General features: G+C 49.0%; 1 protein-coding gene across 1 annotated transcript in view; it reads right to left on the bottom strand.

Annotated features, from left to right (window-relative positions):
- Nucleotides 1–1,748: 1,748 nt before the first annotated feature.
- The window catches only part of col4a5 (collagen, type IV, alpha 5 (Alport syndrome)), a 36,663-nt gene continuing 22,859 nt past the window's right edge, over nt 1,749–15,552 (bottom strand). Inside the window, exons 20-49 of the mRNA XM_030083712.1 lie at nt 15,213–15,503; nt 14,133–14,222; nt 13,971–14,041; nt 13,671–13,862; nt 13,390–13,558; nt 13,208–13,300; nt 13,016–13,120; nt 12,841–12,938; nt 12,575–12,725; nt 12,377–12,490; nt 12,034–12,201; nt 11,862–11,951; nt 11,605–11,751; nt 11,421–11,519; nt 11,251–11,340; nt 10,998–11,137; nt 10,788–10,914; nt 9,054–9,233; nt 8,919–8,969; nt 8,644–8,829; nt 5,698–5,831; nt 5,540–5,612; nt 5,368–5,439; nt 5,085–5,213; nt 3,597–3,695; nt 3,151–3,363; nt 2,877–3,054; nt 2,671–2,785; nt 2,290–2,462; nt 1,749–1,887 (exon numbers count right to left, since the gene is read on the bottom strand). Coding sequence (XP_029939572.1) covers nt 1,806–1,887; nt 2,290–2,462; nt 2,671–2,785; nt 2,877–3,054; nt 3,151–3,363; nt 3,597–3,695; nt 5,085–5,213; nt 5,368–5,439; nt 5,540–5,612; nt 5,698–5,831; nt 8,644–8,829; nt 8,919–8,969; nt 9,054–9,233; nt 10,788–10,914; nt 10,998–11,137; nt 11,251–11,340; nt 11,421–11,519; nt 11,605–11,751; nt 11,862–11,951; nt 12,034–12,201; nt 12,377–12,490; nt 12,575–12,725; nt 12,841–12,938; nt 13,016–13,120; nt 13,208–13,300; nt 13,390–13,558; nt 13,671–13,862; nt 13,971–14,041; nt 14,133–14,222; nt 15,213–15,503 — 3,920 coding nt within the window. The 3' untranslated portion in view covers nt 1,749–1,805. The remainder of the gene's footprint in view (nt 1,888–2,289; nt 2,463–2,670; nt 2,786–2,876; nt 3,055–3,150; nt 3,364–3,596; nt 3,696–5,084; nt 5,214–5,367; nt 5,440–5,539; nt 5,613–5,697; nt 5,832–8,643; nt 8,830–8,918; nt 8,970–9,053; nt 9,234–10,787; nt 10,915–10,997; nt 11,138–11,250; nt 11,341–11,420; nt 11,520–11,604; nt 11,752–11,861; nt 11,952–12,033; nt 12,202–12,376; nt 12,491–12,574; nt 12,726–12,840; nt 12,939–13,015; nt 13,121–13,207; nt 13,301–13,389; nt 13,559–13,670; nt 13,863–13,970; nt 14,042–14,132; nt 14,223–15,212; nt 15,504–15,552) is intronic.

The following is a 15,552-nucleotide window of genomic DNA, read 5'->3' as shown; positions in this document are numbered from 1 at the left end:
GAACTTCATCAAGACAACACTTTGGACATAGTATTTATTTCAGTCTTAAAAGTTTATAACAACTTCTGGATAACATAACATGAAAACAAAAGAAAAAAAACAAAATTAATACACAATTTTAATCGCACCCCAGGTTGACGAAATTAGAATTCATAAAAGCAGTTTTGAAAACAAAAACAAAACAAAACAATAAAGTCACAGGAAATGACCCCCCCGCCCCATGAAAAGAGCTCTGGTAGACTTACAGTACATCGGGTGTGTGTACGCCTGAAGTCAGAAACATCTGATTTAAATGTACAGACACTGAAACCTTGAACCGGTTCTGGATACAAATTCAAGCGAGTGAACGTGGATTTAAAAGATTTTGGTGCAAAAAAAAAAAAAAAAAACCCTCCCACCCCAATAAAAAAGGACCTTTTTTGACAGCAAAGCCCAGCACCTTGTAACGTTTTAAAACACACACATACTAAACAAATGCTGTGGTTTTATAATCAAGTAGCCAAGATTGAATTCCAATCCTTTTTTTCTGCACAGGTATTTGTGACATTCCCCAAATCATTAGACTACATAAAAGCAAATCCCCTTTACTTTAGTTCGACATTCATTAATTCTACAAATTGAATACAAAAGGTTGAAGCAACTGTCATACAAGACGGTGGTGTTTTCGGGAAAAAAAAATGGCTCCGTCTGTGCTCAGTAGTTGTCTTTATTTTTCAGTAAAAAGCCCCCACAGCCAAATAAAGTCCATATACCTTTTAATCCTCTTTTTTCAAATATATATTTATTATATATATAAAATACTGTTTCATTCATAAAAGCCTTACTTTGTACAATATCTGAGTTGGTGTGTGTGTGTGAGTGAGCAGTGAAGCGAGTGAGTGTGTGATGTGTGTGTTTGTGTGTGAGAAACCTGGACTCTTAACAAACAGCTGGTACTGATTCAAGGCCTAATACGCTAAAAAAAAAAAAAAAGTGTTTTACACAATATACACATTTTATTACTTACAAAAAAAGGAAGAGAAAGAAGGGAGTAGGCTGACGGTAAGCAGGCGCGCTACAGCAGGGTTAGTACCACCGAATGTAACGTGAAGCGAAAACATAACGAGAAGTGTGTGAATGAAGAGGTCAAAGAAAAAAGGAAACAAAAAATCAAGGCAGTCAGCCTCACTAAGGAAAGCTCATCGTCAGTGCATCTCTCATCTGGATGTTCCGAAGTCAAAGTGCCGATTTGGTAACTGTGGAGAACCATCCACTCCTCATCTACAAGGCTAACAAGAGAAGAAGAAGAAGAAGAAGAAGAAGAAGAAGAAGAAGAAGAAGAAGAAGAAAGAAACCCGATAACAGACAAACAAAAAAAGAAGTACAGGATCACGTTTTGTTGTGTCAAAAAGTGATGAAGAGACGCAGAAAGGAGGGGAGAAAGGGGAAAAGAACGGAGAAATGCACTTTTGTTGTCACACATCCATCATGGCACCATTTAGTGGGTATTTTTCTGCTTTCATTTTGAGGTACTTCTTAAGAAAAACAAAGACTAAAAATGTAAGATTTCAGTTGTTTTTTTTTTTTTTTGTTCTTTTGTCTTTTTTTTTAAGCTGTGTTGCACAGTAGCACCATTGTTTTAGTCGTAGTTTGTATCGATTCTGGAAGACAACGCACCATTGGAATTGTCGCCGTGGCAACGTTCACGGGCGACAGCTGTGTGCCCCCCCAAGTCGGTCGCCCCGCCCCCCCACCCCATCCAACGGCGCCCCGAGTTGGGCGTCGTCGCCCTCGGCAACGGTGGGCTTGCTCGCTGCCGTGCGACGTTACGTGCGCTTCATGCAGACCACACAGCGGCTGACACGCGCCCGGAGGTTACCCGCCTTGAAGGTCTCCGACTGTGGCTTCCTGCAGACGACGAGGGATGAGAAAACAACAGTAAACAATCAAAGAGGAAGTCATTCATTAAAATGTAGCGTTTTGTTGCTTTATAACAAGAAGGTCCCCAGACTGGGTCCAGGATGGACAATTAAATAATTGCTATTCATAAAGTGAAGAGAGAGTGTGGGCTCCCTCATGTGGTACATAGAGGGAAGTTCAATTAAAAAAAAAAAATTGACTTATTTAGTGTGAAGTTGCTACTAAAGACACTTTTTGGATGATCTGACTTTGTTGAAAATGTTTTTTTTTTTTTGCACCAGCTCCTTATAGCTCTGAAAGATAGCTTTTAACAGCCACCTGCAGGAGGAAACACGCTCCTAAATCTGCCTAAATCTGACAGTTTCACCCATCCGATGCGTGCATCTGTACCTGAACATCTCGACAGGCTCCACGGTGGCCAGCCAGAAGCTGTAGGAGTTGCCGTAGTAGTTGCACGTTCCCTTGCCGTGGCACTCGATGAAGGGAGCGCTGCGGAACTCCTCCAGACAGGAGCCGGGGGAGGCCAGAGCCTGACCGGAGCCCTCTGCACCCGCACTGGTGTGCTGCACAAGAGACGGAGGCGTTAGGACAAGAGGTACAAGGACAGACAGGAAAGGAGAGACAGAGTCTGAATGAAAGGTTTGAATTTTAGAACCCGTTGCAACTTTAAGGTTAAACTCACATCTCTTTAGAACGGGAGTGATTATTACTCTGATACTTTCAAACTTCATGAAGCTTGAAGATTCTATGTGTATCGTATCTGCGTCTCACCATCATGAAGGAGTATCCTATCCACAGAGCCTCCCAGTTTGCCGGGCAGGTGGGAATCTGGATGGTCTGACTGTGGACTGCAATGACCATGGCTGGAGCTTCACACACTGCACACCTAAAGAACACACACAGGAATTCAGGAACTGAAACATGTGAGCACAGTCGACGCTCCTCCTTTTCCCCCCCTCATTGTTCTGCTCGTGCACCTGCTGATGAAAGGCTTGATGCCCTCTCCAGTGATGGGCGCCATGGACATGGGCATGGGCTCGGGGGTGGACAGCCAGTAGGAGTAGTCGTTGCGGGAGGCGAAGTTGCAGACGTTGTTGATGTTGCAGAACATGAAGGGCATGGTGCTGAACCTGCGCAGGCAGCTGCCGGCTGTGCCTGGAGGAGGAAGTTCAGCCGTGTTAGGTGTTTTAATGAAATAAACCAAGACCTTTCAGGTCCTGACAACAAAAACACTCTCAAGGTGTTCCATACCGAGGTCCTGCCCGTGCGCTCTCTCGTTACCCTGCACGTACAGCAGGGAGTATCCATCATAGATCATGCTCGTTCTGTCGGGACAACTGGGAACTTCCTCAGTCTGACTGTGTCGGGTGATGAGGAAGCCGTGGGCTGCTGATACGGATCCTGGGAGACCGGGTGGGCCCTGTGGACCGTCTGAGCCGGGGGGACCAGGGAAGCCACGCTGACCTGGGATAGTGAGGAAACACTCGATTGAAGAAATGAGCTGTTTGGCTATAATGGAAGTGGCTGGTTCAGGATGCTAAGGGTGACTGTTAATTGTAGCTTTCTCAGGAAAAACTCAAACGAAGCAAAGCAGCAAAGACAAAGGAAAAACAAAACTTTGGGGGTGATGAATTTCACTTAAATTCTTTTGACAGAAAAGACCCATTTTGTGGTTGAACTGATTTCCCGCATCTTACCAGGCTGACCAGCTGGCCCAGGGTCTCCCTTCCTTCCTGGTGGGCCACTGAATCCAGGAGGACCTTCTGTACCAGGATCTCCAGGGTTGCCAGGGGAACCTGAGAGCAAGAAGAGAAGAAAGTACTGCGTTGTGTTGTAGTAATCAAGACCAGCCCAGACCTGCCAACCTTGCCAAAATTTTGGGAGTACCACTTGCCGGGACAGTTGTTGACCGGGGGGTGGGTGGGGGGGGGGTGGCAATGTCAGTTTTAAATTTTAATTTTTCATTTGGTTTTTTAATTTGTTTAATGACAAATATTTAAACAGATGTTTTTCTGATACACATTACATTGCAGCTGACCTTGCACGTCGTCCCCAGAAAAGAGCTTCAAAATGCTGCTACGTGTCCTTTAACAGAGCATTTTATGCTGTGTGTGCACATGCGTGCGTGTGTTCTATTACTAAAACCTTTATAAAGCCGTCAATACGGTGTTTCAAATTAACTGGTGTCCTTGTTAACTGGTGACCGACTTCCTCTAGCACTTCCTGCTGCTGCTGCTAGTAGCAGCAGATGTTGAAATCAGACTCATTAAAGGTCTGACACGGCTTTTTGTGTAGTTTTTAGCATCTATCAGTAAGAAGGGACGTGAAAGAAACCCAGTCGCCAGTTAATAGGGAATCAGTTCCTCCAAAACACCGGCTCCGCTCCGGTTTCGCGACACTCCTCCTCCGCTTGCTAGCTGCTGCATTCAGGTGACTGGAGGAAGCAGCGGAAAACTGAAACTCCGTCATTCACATGAAGGCAGCGGTGACAGGTGGACTCAGGAGACACTCAGGAGACATGTGAAGGAAGCGTGGACAGTTTGCACAAAGGAACGGCTCTCAGACAGCTGAGAACCGGCTCTCGTCGTTGACTTGAAAGAGCCGTTCAAACGAACGACTCGTTCATTGAACGTCGCAGCACTACGAGGGCAGCACGTGTTTCCTCCCGGTTCCATAGCTGCCGCGCACCAGCCTAATTTACTGGTATTTTTTTCAACGTAACAAATACAATGTGTGCCGTGACTGCGTGACAACACACCGAAATGCGTGACACTTCAGAGCCCTGCTGCTGCATCGTGTTGTCAGACATGAGAACGTCCACGGTCCGCATTTATAACAGCGCTCACAGACGTCTGCAGCTTTTTGCGTAGTTTAATGAGGCGGAGCGTACCAGCGTATTTTGATGTCAAATTGCGTACCTGCTACGCAAAATGCGTACAGGTTGGCAGGTCTGCCAGCCTCAAGATCCCCTTTTCAAGGTCTTTGTCTTGACTCAGTTTAACCCCTTAAAGTCTTGGTCCTAGGAGACTCTGGTCTTGGTCTTGATTAGATGTCAGACCCCGAAAGTCTTGGTCTTGATTTGATCTCTGTCCGTTTAAAGTTTCACACACTGACTTCATGCTCCTTGTCATGATGTGTCTGGACACAACATTCTACAAGGATCTCCAGGATCCAAATCCACCTACCTGGAAGTCCCTCACGTCCAGGAGAACCAGGAAGTCCACGAGGGCCAGGAGGGCCCAGGGGACCGGGAGGACCTCGCTCTCCTTTCACCACAATCGGAGCTGGAGGTATGCCGGGATCACCGGGCAGACCTGGTGAAAGACAACTCATAAAAACAATGTCCTATGCTGCGTAAAAAACAAAAATATCCTGATGACTTTCGATTTATTTTGCTGTCAAAATGCAACGAGTTAGAGTTCCACATGTAAAATCCTGTCAGCGTTCTGGATTTAAATCTCTACTCACCAGGCGCTCCAACGTCTCCTGGATCTCCAGGAAGGCCACCACGACCGGGAAGTCCGGAGTCTCCCTTCGGCCCTGATAAAAACCAGAATCAGGTTTTTGTCTCAAACTGGAAACACTGATGTGTGTGATATGTTTGGCGATGGTAGTTCCAAAGCTGTCACTGTGAACTCACCGGGGAATCCAGGAACACCGGGCAGACCGATGTCTCCTTTGGGACCAGGGCCGCCGGGAAGACCACTAGAACCCTGTTCATGGGGGGGTGGGTACACTTTAACCGATGGTGCTCGTTGATTTAACACTCAGGGAGACGATCATATGAGCCCTCCTTACCGGGAATCCCGAGGTGCCGGTCTCTCCCTTCTGTCCAGGGAAGCCAGGCTGTCCGGGAGCACCGGGGATACCCTTGTCTCCCTTCACGCCACCGCTTCCCGGGGGTCCACGAGGACCCTGTGGTCCAGGTTGACCTTCAGAGGAGACGCAGAGGTTTGAAGGTCAGGTAGAGTAAAACACTAAATCAATGAAACAGCACAGGTGGGATCCTCTAATGATCCATCCACATTTTAATCCAACATCGATGGAAACGATTCATTGAATATTGAAAAGATTTTGACAATTTTTCAACAAGTTTTATGTGTGTATTCATGTGTGTGTCCTGGAGCCTGTCCTGTGGAGTAACAGAAAAGTCAAACATTCAACACAAGTGGGGTCCTTCAATATTTAGGTAACAAAACAGGAAAACAACAACATCCCTGTGAATTAAGACAAACATACAGATAAGAGGGTCGAGAAAAGTTCATCTTCAAAACATTATGAAGCAATGTCACAGTAATCGTAGCTGCAATCTGAGCAGATTTCCTAAAGAGTTTGGATGTGATCGGATCCCAACCCCACGCGAGACTCATTCCTACTCAGATTAAAACAGTAGATTTAAAAAAAATAAACACACAAAAAAATAAAATAGACGTCTTGTGTCCCAGAATATACAAGAAAACCACCAAACCACTGGAGTCTAACCTGGAGGACCTAGGATTTCCAGAATTCCCAGGTAAAGTTGAGCCGGGAAGGCGGCATGTGGCAAAAAAAGAAGAGCAGGTTTAGACAGCGGGAAAAAGCACAAGCGCAGAAACAGCAAACAATGGAACGGCAACTTTTTGACTTTGACTGGTTAATCTGTTCAAGTGTAAAGTTTGGGTTTGTCTCACTACAGTGACAAGGAGGTCTGATTCAGTGACATCTGAACCTATTATTGTCTGGATTAATAAAAAACGTCTGCTCCTGTGACACTGAATATTTCAAAATGCTGTATTTTTGACTCTCCAAACGCATAAAAACATAAATAACACATCGAAGTGTTCCAGTATATGTGCAATTAACCAAACATGTATGGAATAATTAACAAGTGTTTTCAGATTGACCTGACACTAGTCTAATTAACCTTCAGTGTAGTGTAGAGTATATTTATTGAAACATGTATGCATTGGTCAGTTAGTAAACATGTTTAACACTTCCAATAGAGGAATTTCTGTTGTTAAATGTTAGAATAATTATGTAAAACGAACTTAATACTGAAACACATAGGACACTTCATACATGTCAGTGACATTTCCGACTTGAATTAAGAGATGTGACAAACATGGAGGATGATCACTGCTTCATGTGAGTTAGTTCTACGGTGGGGTTTTTGTGCATGAACTCATTTTTCTCAATATTAAGAGACAGACTGCTCCTTCCTGTGATCTTGTGTGACATGCTGATTGTTCAAGACAACACTCGTGTGTGTTAACATTCAAAATGATGCTTACGTGTTAAAGGTGCACTGTCCTACCACCAGTGTGCATGAAAAGTGAAAGAAGACAGTCATTAGGAAGAAACAAAGGTAAAAAAGAAATAAAATGCAGAGATTTCCCAGTGTTCAGGTGGAATTTGTTCCCGGTGGAATCAGAGGGTGACGTTAAACTGAGTCGGTGCTGCTGTGAAGGACGTGCAGTTCAAGTCCAGGATCAGTGGGTCTGACCTGAGGGGCCTGTGGCGGCCGGATGCACGAGTCATCAGCCGAGGGGGCGGGGCCAAGCCACAGAGGGCGGGGCCAAGCCACGGGAATGGGACGCAAGAGTTTTGCAGCATTATTTGTCAACATGACACCCAAAACAACAAGAAAACACTTTTCTCTAACCAGACAGTGCTGGGGTTCGGTGCTGACAGTGCCAGGATTTCACAGTTAATATTAACTTCTATCATACATCTTAAATCCTCTGAATCACTTCATTCAAGCATAAAACTCTGATGAAATGAACTTGGTATTCAGAGTTTCATCAAAACTTGATTTTCACTTCATATTACTGCATCTAAGCAGCATGTTTTCACAGTCTGGAACAATATTCAACGTGTTTAAAACCGAAAGCATCGTCTGCAGCACTGCCTGAGGCTTCTTTTCAGTGTGTGGGTACACTGTGTGTGTGTGTTGTGTTAACAGTGTCCATGCAGATGACTGAATGGTGGGTAAAAAAAAAAACACACACGGAGGACAGCAAAGCCAGACACAACCCCACAACACTCTGTGACTTTGTTGATATTTCACTGTAACTCCACTTTATCTGTGGAAATATAGTTTTACTGTGAGCGTGTTGTGAGTTCGTCTCCGGCCTGGCTGTCTCACTCTTTCTTCATGAACGACCACAAACAATAGACACACAACATTACAAGTGACAGAAGACTTCCGGGCTGTGGAGAGATGCTTCGATTCCAACTTCCTCCATGAAGGGACAGGAGTGGAGGGAAAGGGCGTGAGGAGACACAGTGGATGAATTTTGAGGATTTCAATGAAAAAAAAGAATGACACAGACAGAAGAGTGTGATTGAAATAATAAAATCATGCTCTTTCTGGGGAATGTAGTCAAACCCCAAACTGACTGGTGCATGAGGAGGAGGAGGAGGAGGCACGCCTCGATGTCTCCTGGTGAGAGGAGGGGTGGTGTGTGTCGCCAACACTGACACTGATTGGACGGGTGCTCATACAGTGACGCATTTTTTTCACCAGGGTGTTGATTGGTGCACCGTGACATGCAAATCAACCGACATGGAGATGAGAGCATTCCCATTTAAAAGCGGAGCTCCTGCAGTTTGCTGACTGGTTTTCATTGAACAGGTTAAAAATCAAGTGAGATATTCTTGATAAAAAATAAAGTGATGTTGTATGACAGTGAAAACTCTGCCGACATCAGAAAACCAGGCAGCGACTGGCAGGAGTGCATATGGTGGCCAACACAACTGCAGTACCTGATCTTCCAGGTGGTCCAGGTGGACCTTGGATTCCTTTCGGGCCGGACAGAGCCTGACCAGAGGGCCCAGGTGGGCCGATGCTGCCAGGAAGACCGGGGGAACCAGGGAAACCGGGCTCTCCTTTCGTACCAGGGAAACCTGATCCGCCCGCTGGACCGGGAAGACCAGGGTCTCCTTTCGCGCCTGAGAGAGAAAGCCGAATTTTGAAGATAAGTTTATTGTCAGAATCACCCATTGTGTCCTTAAATGTAGAAGATTGGGTGGCAGCTCACCAGGCAGCCCAGGAAGCCCAGAAGGACCAGGACCACCGTACCCAGGAAGTCCTATTGGAGATAAAGTGAAGTTAACAAAACTGAAACAAGAAGAAAATTAACTGTTCAGGTAACAGCAAGAGCTGGCTTCCATACCTGGCTCTCCTTTCACTCCAGCAGGTCCGGGGATCCCATCACGACCTGCCTGACCCTTTTCTCCGGGGAGTCCAGGCGCTCCTGGTCGACCAGACTCTCCTGGTCTTCCTGGGGCTCCAGTGAGACCTGGACCACCGGGTCCGCCATCGAGACCTTTAGGGCCGGGGATACCAGGGGCGCCTGGTGGGAGGGGAGAGACAGAGGCTCCAGATGGATGCTCACAACAAGTACTATTTACAAAAACTACTATTTACTTTATTTTGAATTATTGTTACCAGTGAACTCAACACTTCACATTCATCCATCCATCCATCCATCTTCCACCGCTGGGAGGATGGATGGATGACCAGAGGGCCCCCGCTGCCCACTGCACACCTCCCGCTGGGACTGGGTCACTGGGGCAGCAGTCTAAGCAGAGATGCCCTGACTGTCCCCCGACACTTCCTCCAGCTCTTTCAGGAGGATCAGTTCTGGTCAAGGACCATGGCCTCTGATTTGAAGGTGCTGATCCTGACCCCTATCATTTCACACTCGGCTGCAAACCGCCCCAGTGTAAGCTGTAGCTCCAGGTTCGGAACAGAACAGGACAACATCATCTGCAAAAAGCAAAGATGAAATCCTGTGGTCCCCAAACTGGACCCCCTCCGGCCCCTGGCTGCATCTAGAAATTCTGTCCATAAAGATTATGAACAGAACCGGTGACAAAGGGCAGCCCTGCCGGAGTCCAACACGCACCGGGAACAGGTCTGACTTATTGCCAGCAATGCGAACCAAGCTCCTACTTCAGTCATACAAAGACCGGACGGCCCTTAACAAGGGGCCCCGGACTCTGCACTCCCCCACAAGGCACCCTGAGGGACATGGTCGATCGCCTTCTCCAAATCCACAAAACACACGTGGACTGGTTGGGTGAACTCCCATAAGCCCTAGAGCACCCTATGGAGGATATAGAGCTGGTCCAGTGTTTCACGACCAGGATGAAAACCGCATTGTTCCTCCTGGATCCAAGGTTGGACTATCAGTCGAATCCTCCTCTCCAATACCCTGACTTTCCCAGGGAGACTGAGGAGTGTGATCCCCCTATAGTTGGACCACATCTGCCAGTTCCCCTTTTTAAAAAGGGTTGGCCACCAGGCACTTGCTTGTGAGCCCAAACCCTAGGCCTGGCTGCACGGTGGGGCCCCAGCTGCGCCAAAATGGGTAACATCACAGTCCTTGATTTAACGGTTCTCATAGGGGGTTACTAACATGCTATTAGTCTGGCCCGTCTCCCAGGACCTGTTTCCCATGGGAAACCCTACCAGGGGTATAAAGGCCCGACAACATATCTCCTGGGATCACGAGGGCACTCAAACTCCCCCACCAAGGTGGTGATTAAAAGCTGGCAGGTCACCACTCAAAATTATTCACATTTTTTTATATAAAAAGCCATATTTTAGAACTAAATTTAATGTGGAATTAAACTTGAAAGTTGAGCTTGATAAAATCTTGTCTTCCAAGATATTAAAAGCTAGAAATATCCAGAAAAAAATTACAACTTTGTAGAAATTCAACTTTTTTCAGTGAAATGTGAAGCTATTGAGAATCAGCTGAACATGAACCTTTAACCACTCCGATAAGCCACAGGTTTCACATTTTTTAGCAGTTTTCCTGCATTTTTTTGTAACTTACGATCATCAATCCTCCAAAAAGTGGGAACAGGTTCGACTGTGAAAAGCAGTTTTAAGGATTTACCTTGGAATCCTGGAAGTCCGGGGTCTCCTTTGGCCCCGGGTCCTCCTGGTAAACCTGGGAGACCAGGTGATCCTGGTGTTCCTTTCAGTCCTGGACTTCCTGGGAACCCGGGCTGGCCTGGCTCGCCCTACCAGAGACACAACACCAACTTCAGCGGAAACCTCAAAATTTGCACTTTCAATTCAGTCAGAGGTGTTTCAATTCCTGCACCTTGAGTCCGGGAGGCCCAGGTGGTCCAACACCTGCAGAACCTGGTTCACCTTTAGCACCAGGGAAGCCAGGTGATCCTGGTTGTCCTGGGGATCCTGGTCTCCCTGGGCCTCCAGGCAGACCTTTCTGTCCCGATGGTCCTGTAGTATTCACGAAGAAAAGTCATGTTACAGTGCGAACAGAGTATTTTCTGATCAACTGAACCTCAGAGATTTGTGAAGTCACTGATCTGACGGCGAACACATCGACCCACCTGGGAATCCCATTTCTCCCATGTTGCCTTTTGGTCCTGGAGCTCCAGGACCACCTGGGCCTCCTGGGATACCGGGGTCTCCTTTAGGACCTGCGCGGAACAAAGAAAGATGTTAGATCTTCATAACATCTTTATGATCAAGTGTGTGTCGGGTGGGAACGACGTCACACCTGGTGGTCCGGGAAGTCCAGGTCGTCCGTCTCCTCCTGGCAGTCCTGAGTCACCAGGGAGTCCAGGGATACCTTTCTGACCTGGAAAACCTGGAGAACCTGTACGACGGATTCACAAGATTGCACGACGTGAAGCAGCAGTCAGACTGAAGCCACACTGAGGTGAGAATGCGTTGAACCATACCCGGCAGGCCAGGCTCTCCTTTGGCTCCCTTTATGGCTCCTGACGGCAGACTGGTTCCTGGGGGGCCTTGGACACCAGGGTCTCCCCTCTCTCCTTTGGTACCGGGACCACCTGGCCCACCGTCTCTACCCGGGAATCCAGGTTCACCTGTTGGAGGGGGGAAGAGTCTCTGAGTCTCCACGGATTTGGGCGTTCATGAGCAGCTGAGAGGATTCATGAAAAGCTGACGCAGAATCAGAAATCATGAGAGCGATTACCTTTAGGACCTGGACCACCAGGACCGCCTGGGCCTCCTGGTCCTCCGGAGGGTCCTGGAGGTCCCATGGGACCCATGTCTCCTTTCGCCCCTGAAACAAGTCATAATAAAGAAACTGTTTATCAAACCGTCACTTCAGTCGAGTTTTCTGGCAGCAGAGTGAAGCGCCGTACCGGGCAGTCCTGGAACGCCGTCTCGTCCGGGTCCTCCTGGTGGTCCCGGGGTTCCGGCTGGTCCCGGGGAGCCGGGGAAACCGGGGCTGCCTCGGTCTCCTGGCAGACCTGGGATGTCTAGACCTGGTGGACCGGGGTCTCCCTTCTCACCGTTTGCTCCGGGGTAACCTGCCGTCATATCATCAGCCATATCACCTTCACGATCTCAGGGGTCAAAGGTCACACTGAACAAACTAACATCTAGGCACACGAGAGCATGCAAAATCATTCAGTCCGATCAAAATGAGGGCGGTTTTGACCTCATATCAATGAGCTTCACTGACCCTAAACCCAAACCCCTTACCCGGCGGTCCGATCGGGCCTGGAGGTCCGGGCGCGCCGGGGATCCCCAGCGACCCCGAAACAGAATCTCCAGGTGGGCCTCTAGCTCCGGGAATACCAGGTATTCCAGGTTCACCTGGAGAAGAGCCAGATCACGGACTGTCAGCTGGTTTTTGGAGGAACAAAGAAATGAACCGGTCTCACCGCAGCACCGTCGTACCTTTAGGTCCCGGACCGCCGTCAAACCCAGCTCGACCCGGGCCACCAGGGCCACCCGGGAATCCAGGATCTCCCTTCGGTCCTGGGAAACCTTTCGATCCGGGGACTCCCGGGAGACCTGGAGGGCCGGGAAGTCCAAAGCCAGGCTCACCCTGCGACACACACACACACACACACACACACACACACACACACACACACACACACACACAATGAGCACCAGCGTCCAGAGCTCTGATGGCGGCTTGACGATCAGTTCTCTTCCACCTTAGGTCCAGGGAATCCGGGTTGTCCGGGGAGTCCGTCCACTCCGGGTCTGCCCGGTCCTCCAGGAGATCCAGGCTGACCGGGAATACCCGGGAATCCTGTCAGAGGAGACAGCAGGGGGTGAGGAGGAGGAGGAGAAACAGAGACAGATGGGCCTGCTCTTCAGAGTCATCACCTTTAGAGCCCGGGGGTCCTGGGAGTCCGATGCCTGGCAGGCCGGGTTCACCTTTGGATCCTGGTGAACCTGGGAAGCCGGGCTGTCCAGGCTGACCCGGAGAGCCTGGTGATGGGAAAAAAACACAAAAACAGTTGAAGTGAAAGGAAGGAGTCGCAGGTGTTGCTTTGCTGTGGAGGTGAAGGTTCGTACCTGGTGCTCCAGGCAGTCCAGGCTCTCCATCCTGTCCTCTGGGTCCTGGTAAACCTTTCTCCGCCACGGCGAGGCCGGGCTCACCTTTAGCTCCTGCAGGAGGAGAGAACAGAAAACAATCAGCCATTAACCAAAGTCTGGCTGGAACCTCCCTTCAATAAATCCAAACACCGGCTTCTGACCTGGAGCTCCAGGAATCCCCGGTCTCCCTGAGACACCCTGGACACCTTTCTCTCCAGGCGGTCCTTGAGGTCCAAACCCAGGAGCCCCCGGGGATCCCCTGTCTCCTGGAATACCAGGTGGACCGGAGTCACCGGGTGGACCTCGCTCCCCTTTGACAAGCAAGGATCCCTATTGAACACACACACACACACACACACACACACACACACACACACACACACACACACTTGAGCCTCCTGCGGGGGGTTAACGGGGGGATGAATGGGTGAAAGCCTCCTACAGGAGCTCCTTTGGGGCCGGGGCCTCCGGGCGCTCCGTCACGGCCGGGTCGGCCGTCCAGACCGGGCAGGCCGGGTGGTCCGGGGAAGCCGGTGTCGCCCTTCTCCCCGCGCACGCCGCCGATGGTGATGGCGTCACCCGGGTCTCCCTTCTCTCCGGGGAAGCCCGGAGTGCCTTGAGGACCAGGCGCACCCTGCGGAGAGACGATGACCAGAAAACCGGAGGTCAAAGCGAAAAGCTGTGTGAGTGTGTGTGTGTGTGTGTGTGTGTGTGTGTGTGTGTGTGTGTGTGTGTTACTAACAGGGGAACCGCTACCACCAGGAGATCCTGGGAAACCTCTCTCTCCTTTAGGTCCTTGGGAACCAGGAGATCCTGATGGAGGAAAAGAACAGAAAAAACTCGTCTACTTCCTGCTAACGATCAACACGGAGTCTGAGTAACAATAACAGTCTGGCGACGTTACCAGGGAATCCTGGCTGTCCGGGAGGTCCCGGGGGTCCGGGGAAGGAGGTTCCTCCTCCGAAGCAGTTCACACAGGTGTCACCCTTCTCACCTGAAAACGATAAAAATAAACATGTGACCAAGTCCGACTGACTGATTCAGTTAACGCCAAGAACGTGTGAAGCAAGAAAAGGCTGCTTAAAGGAATACTCCGAAGATTTTGGACCCACGCCCTATCCCTATCATTGACAAAGTGAGATAAGCTCATAAATACCTTTTTTGTGTCTCTGCGTCCAGTGGCTGTTCCCAGCTGTTAGCATCGTAGTTAGCTTAGCTCAATTGCTGGAAGTCAATAAGAAACAGAGCTGAACTGACAAAAGTGGACAAAGTACTCCTTCCAGTGGTCCAGGGGATGGCGTATTAGCACGTGAAGTAAATCCGAATGGTTACAAAACATTTTAAAAGACATGTTTTGTTTTCAATTCGTTAAAATAATGTTTTGATACACACAGATCTGCGCATGTGCAGTGCAGTGCACAAGCAAGTGCTCCGCGGAAGGATATACCAGAGCACAGCGGCTGAGTCTATGGCTTCTACTGCTGTGCTCCGGTATATCCTTCCGCGGAGCACTATGCTTGTGCAGATCTGTGTGTATCAAAACATTATTTAAACGGGTTAAAAAGAAAACACGTCTTAAAATGTTTTATAACCATTCGGATTTACTTCACGTGCTAATATGCCATCCCCTGGACCACTGGAAGGAGTATTTTGTCCACTTTTGTCAGTTCGGCTCTGATTCCTATTGACTTCCAGCAATTGAGCTAAGCTAACTATGATGCTAACAGCTGGGATCAGCCACTGGATGCAGAGACACAAACAAGGTATTTATGAGCTTGTCTAACTTTGTCAATGATAGGGATAGGGCAAGAGTCCAAAATCTTTGGAGTATTCCTTTAATGAAGGCTGCGCTTTATTGTGAAAGGGCTCGTTAACACAACAGTGGAGAGCAGATGACAGTTTGTTCAAATGTGGATCAAAAACAGCAGAAAATTCTCCAGATGATCCAAAAACACAGCGGTGAGAACAATTCCAGAAGCCTCACCTTTCTGGCCCGTCTCTCCTGGGTAACCTCTCTCTCCAACCAGTCCGGGGGCGCCGGGCGATCCGGGCACGCAGGCCTGTCCAGTGGAGGAAAAGCCCGGAGGTCCAGGGAGCCCCGGGGGGCCGGGAGACCCGGGGGATCCGGGACGTCCCGGTGGACCTGGGAGGGAGATTCCAGGAGGGCCGGTGTCTCCCTTCGAACCTCGATCTCCTGGGAAACCCGGAGAACCCGGAGTGCTGCTGCCTCCGCCGAAGCCCGGGATCCCCGGTGCGCCTGGAGGTCCCGTTAAACCTGAAGATTGACAGAGGACAGACAGACAGGTTGTAAAACAGGATCAAAC

Source organism: Salarias fasciatus, chromosome 3 (genome assembly GCF_902148845.1).
Source record: "Salarias fasciatus chromosome 3, fSalaFa1.1, whole genome shotgun sequence".
Classification (NCBI taxonomy): domain Eukaryota; kingdom Metazoa; phylum Chordata; class Actinopteri; order Blenniiformes; family Blenniidae; genus Salarias; species Salarias fasciatus.
The sequence above is the reverse complement of the archived record's forward strand: the minus strand, read 5'-3'. Positions and strand labels throughout refer to the sequence as shown.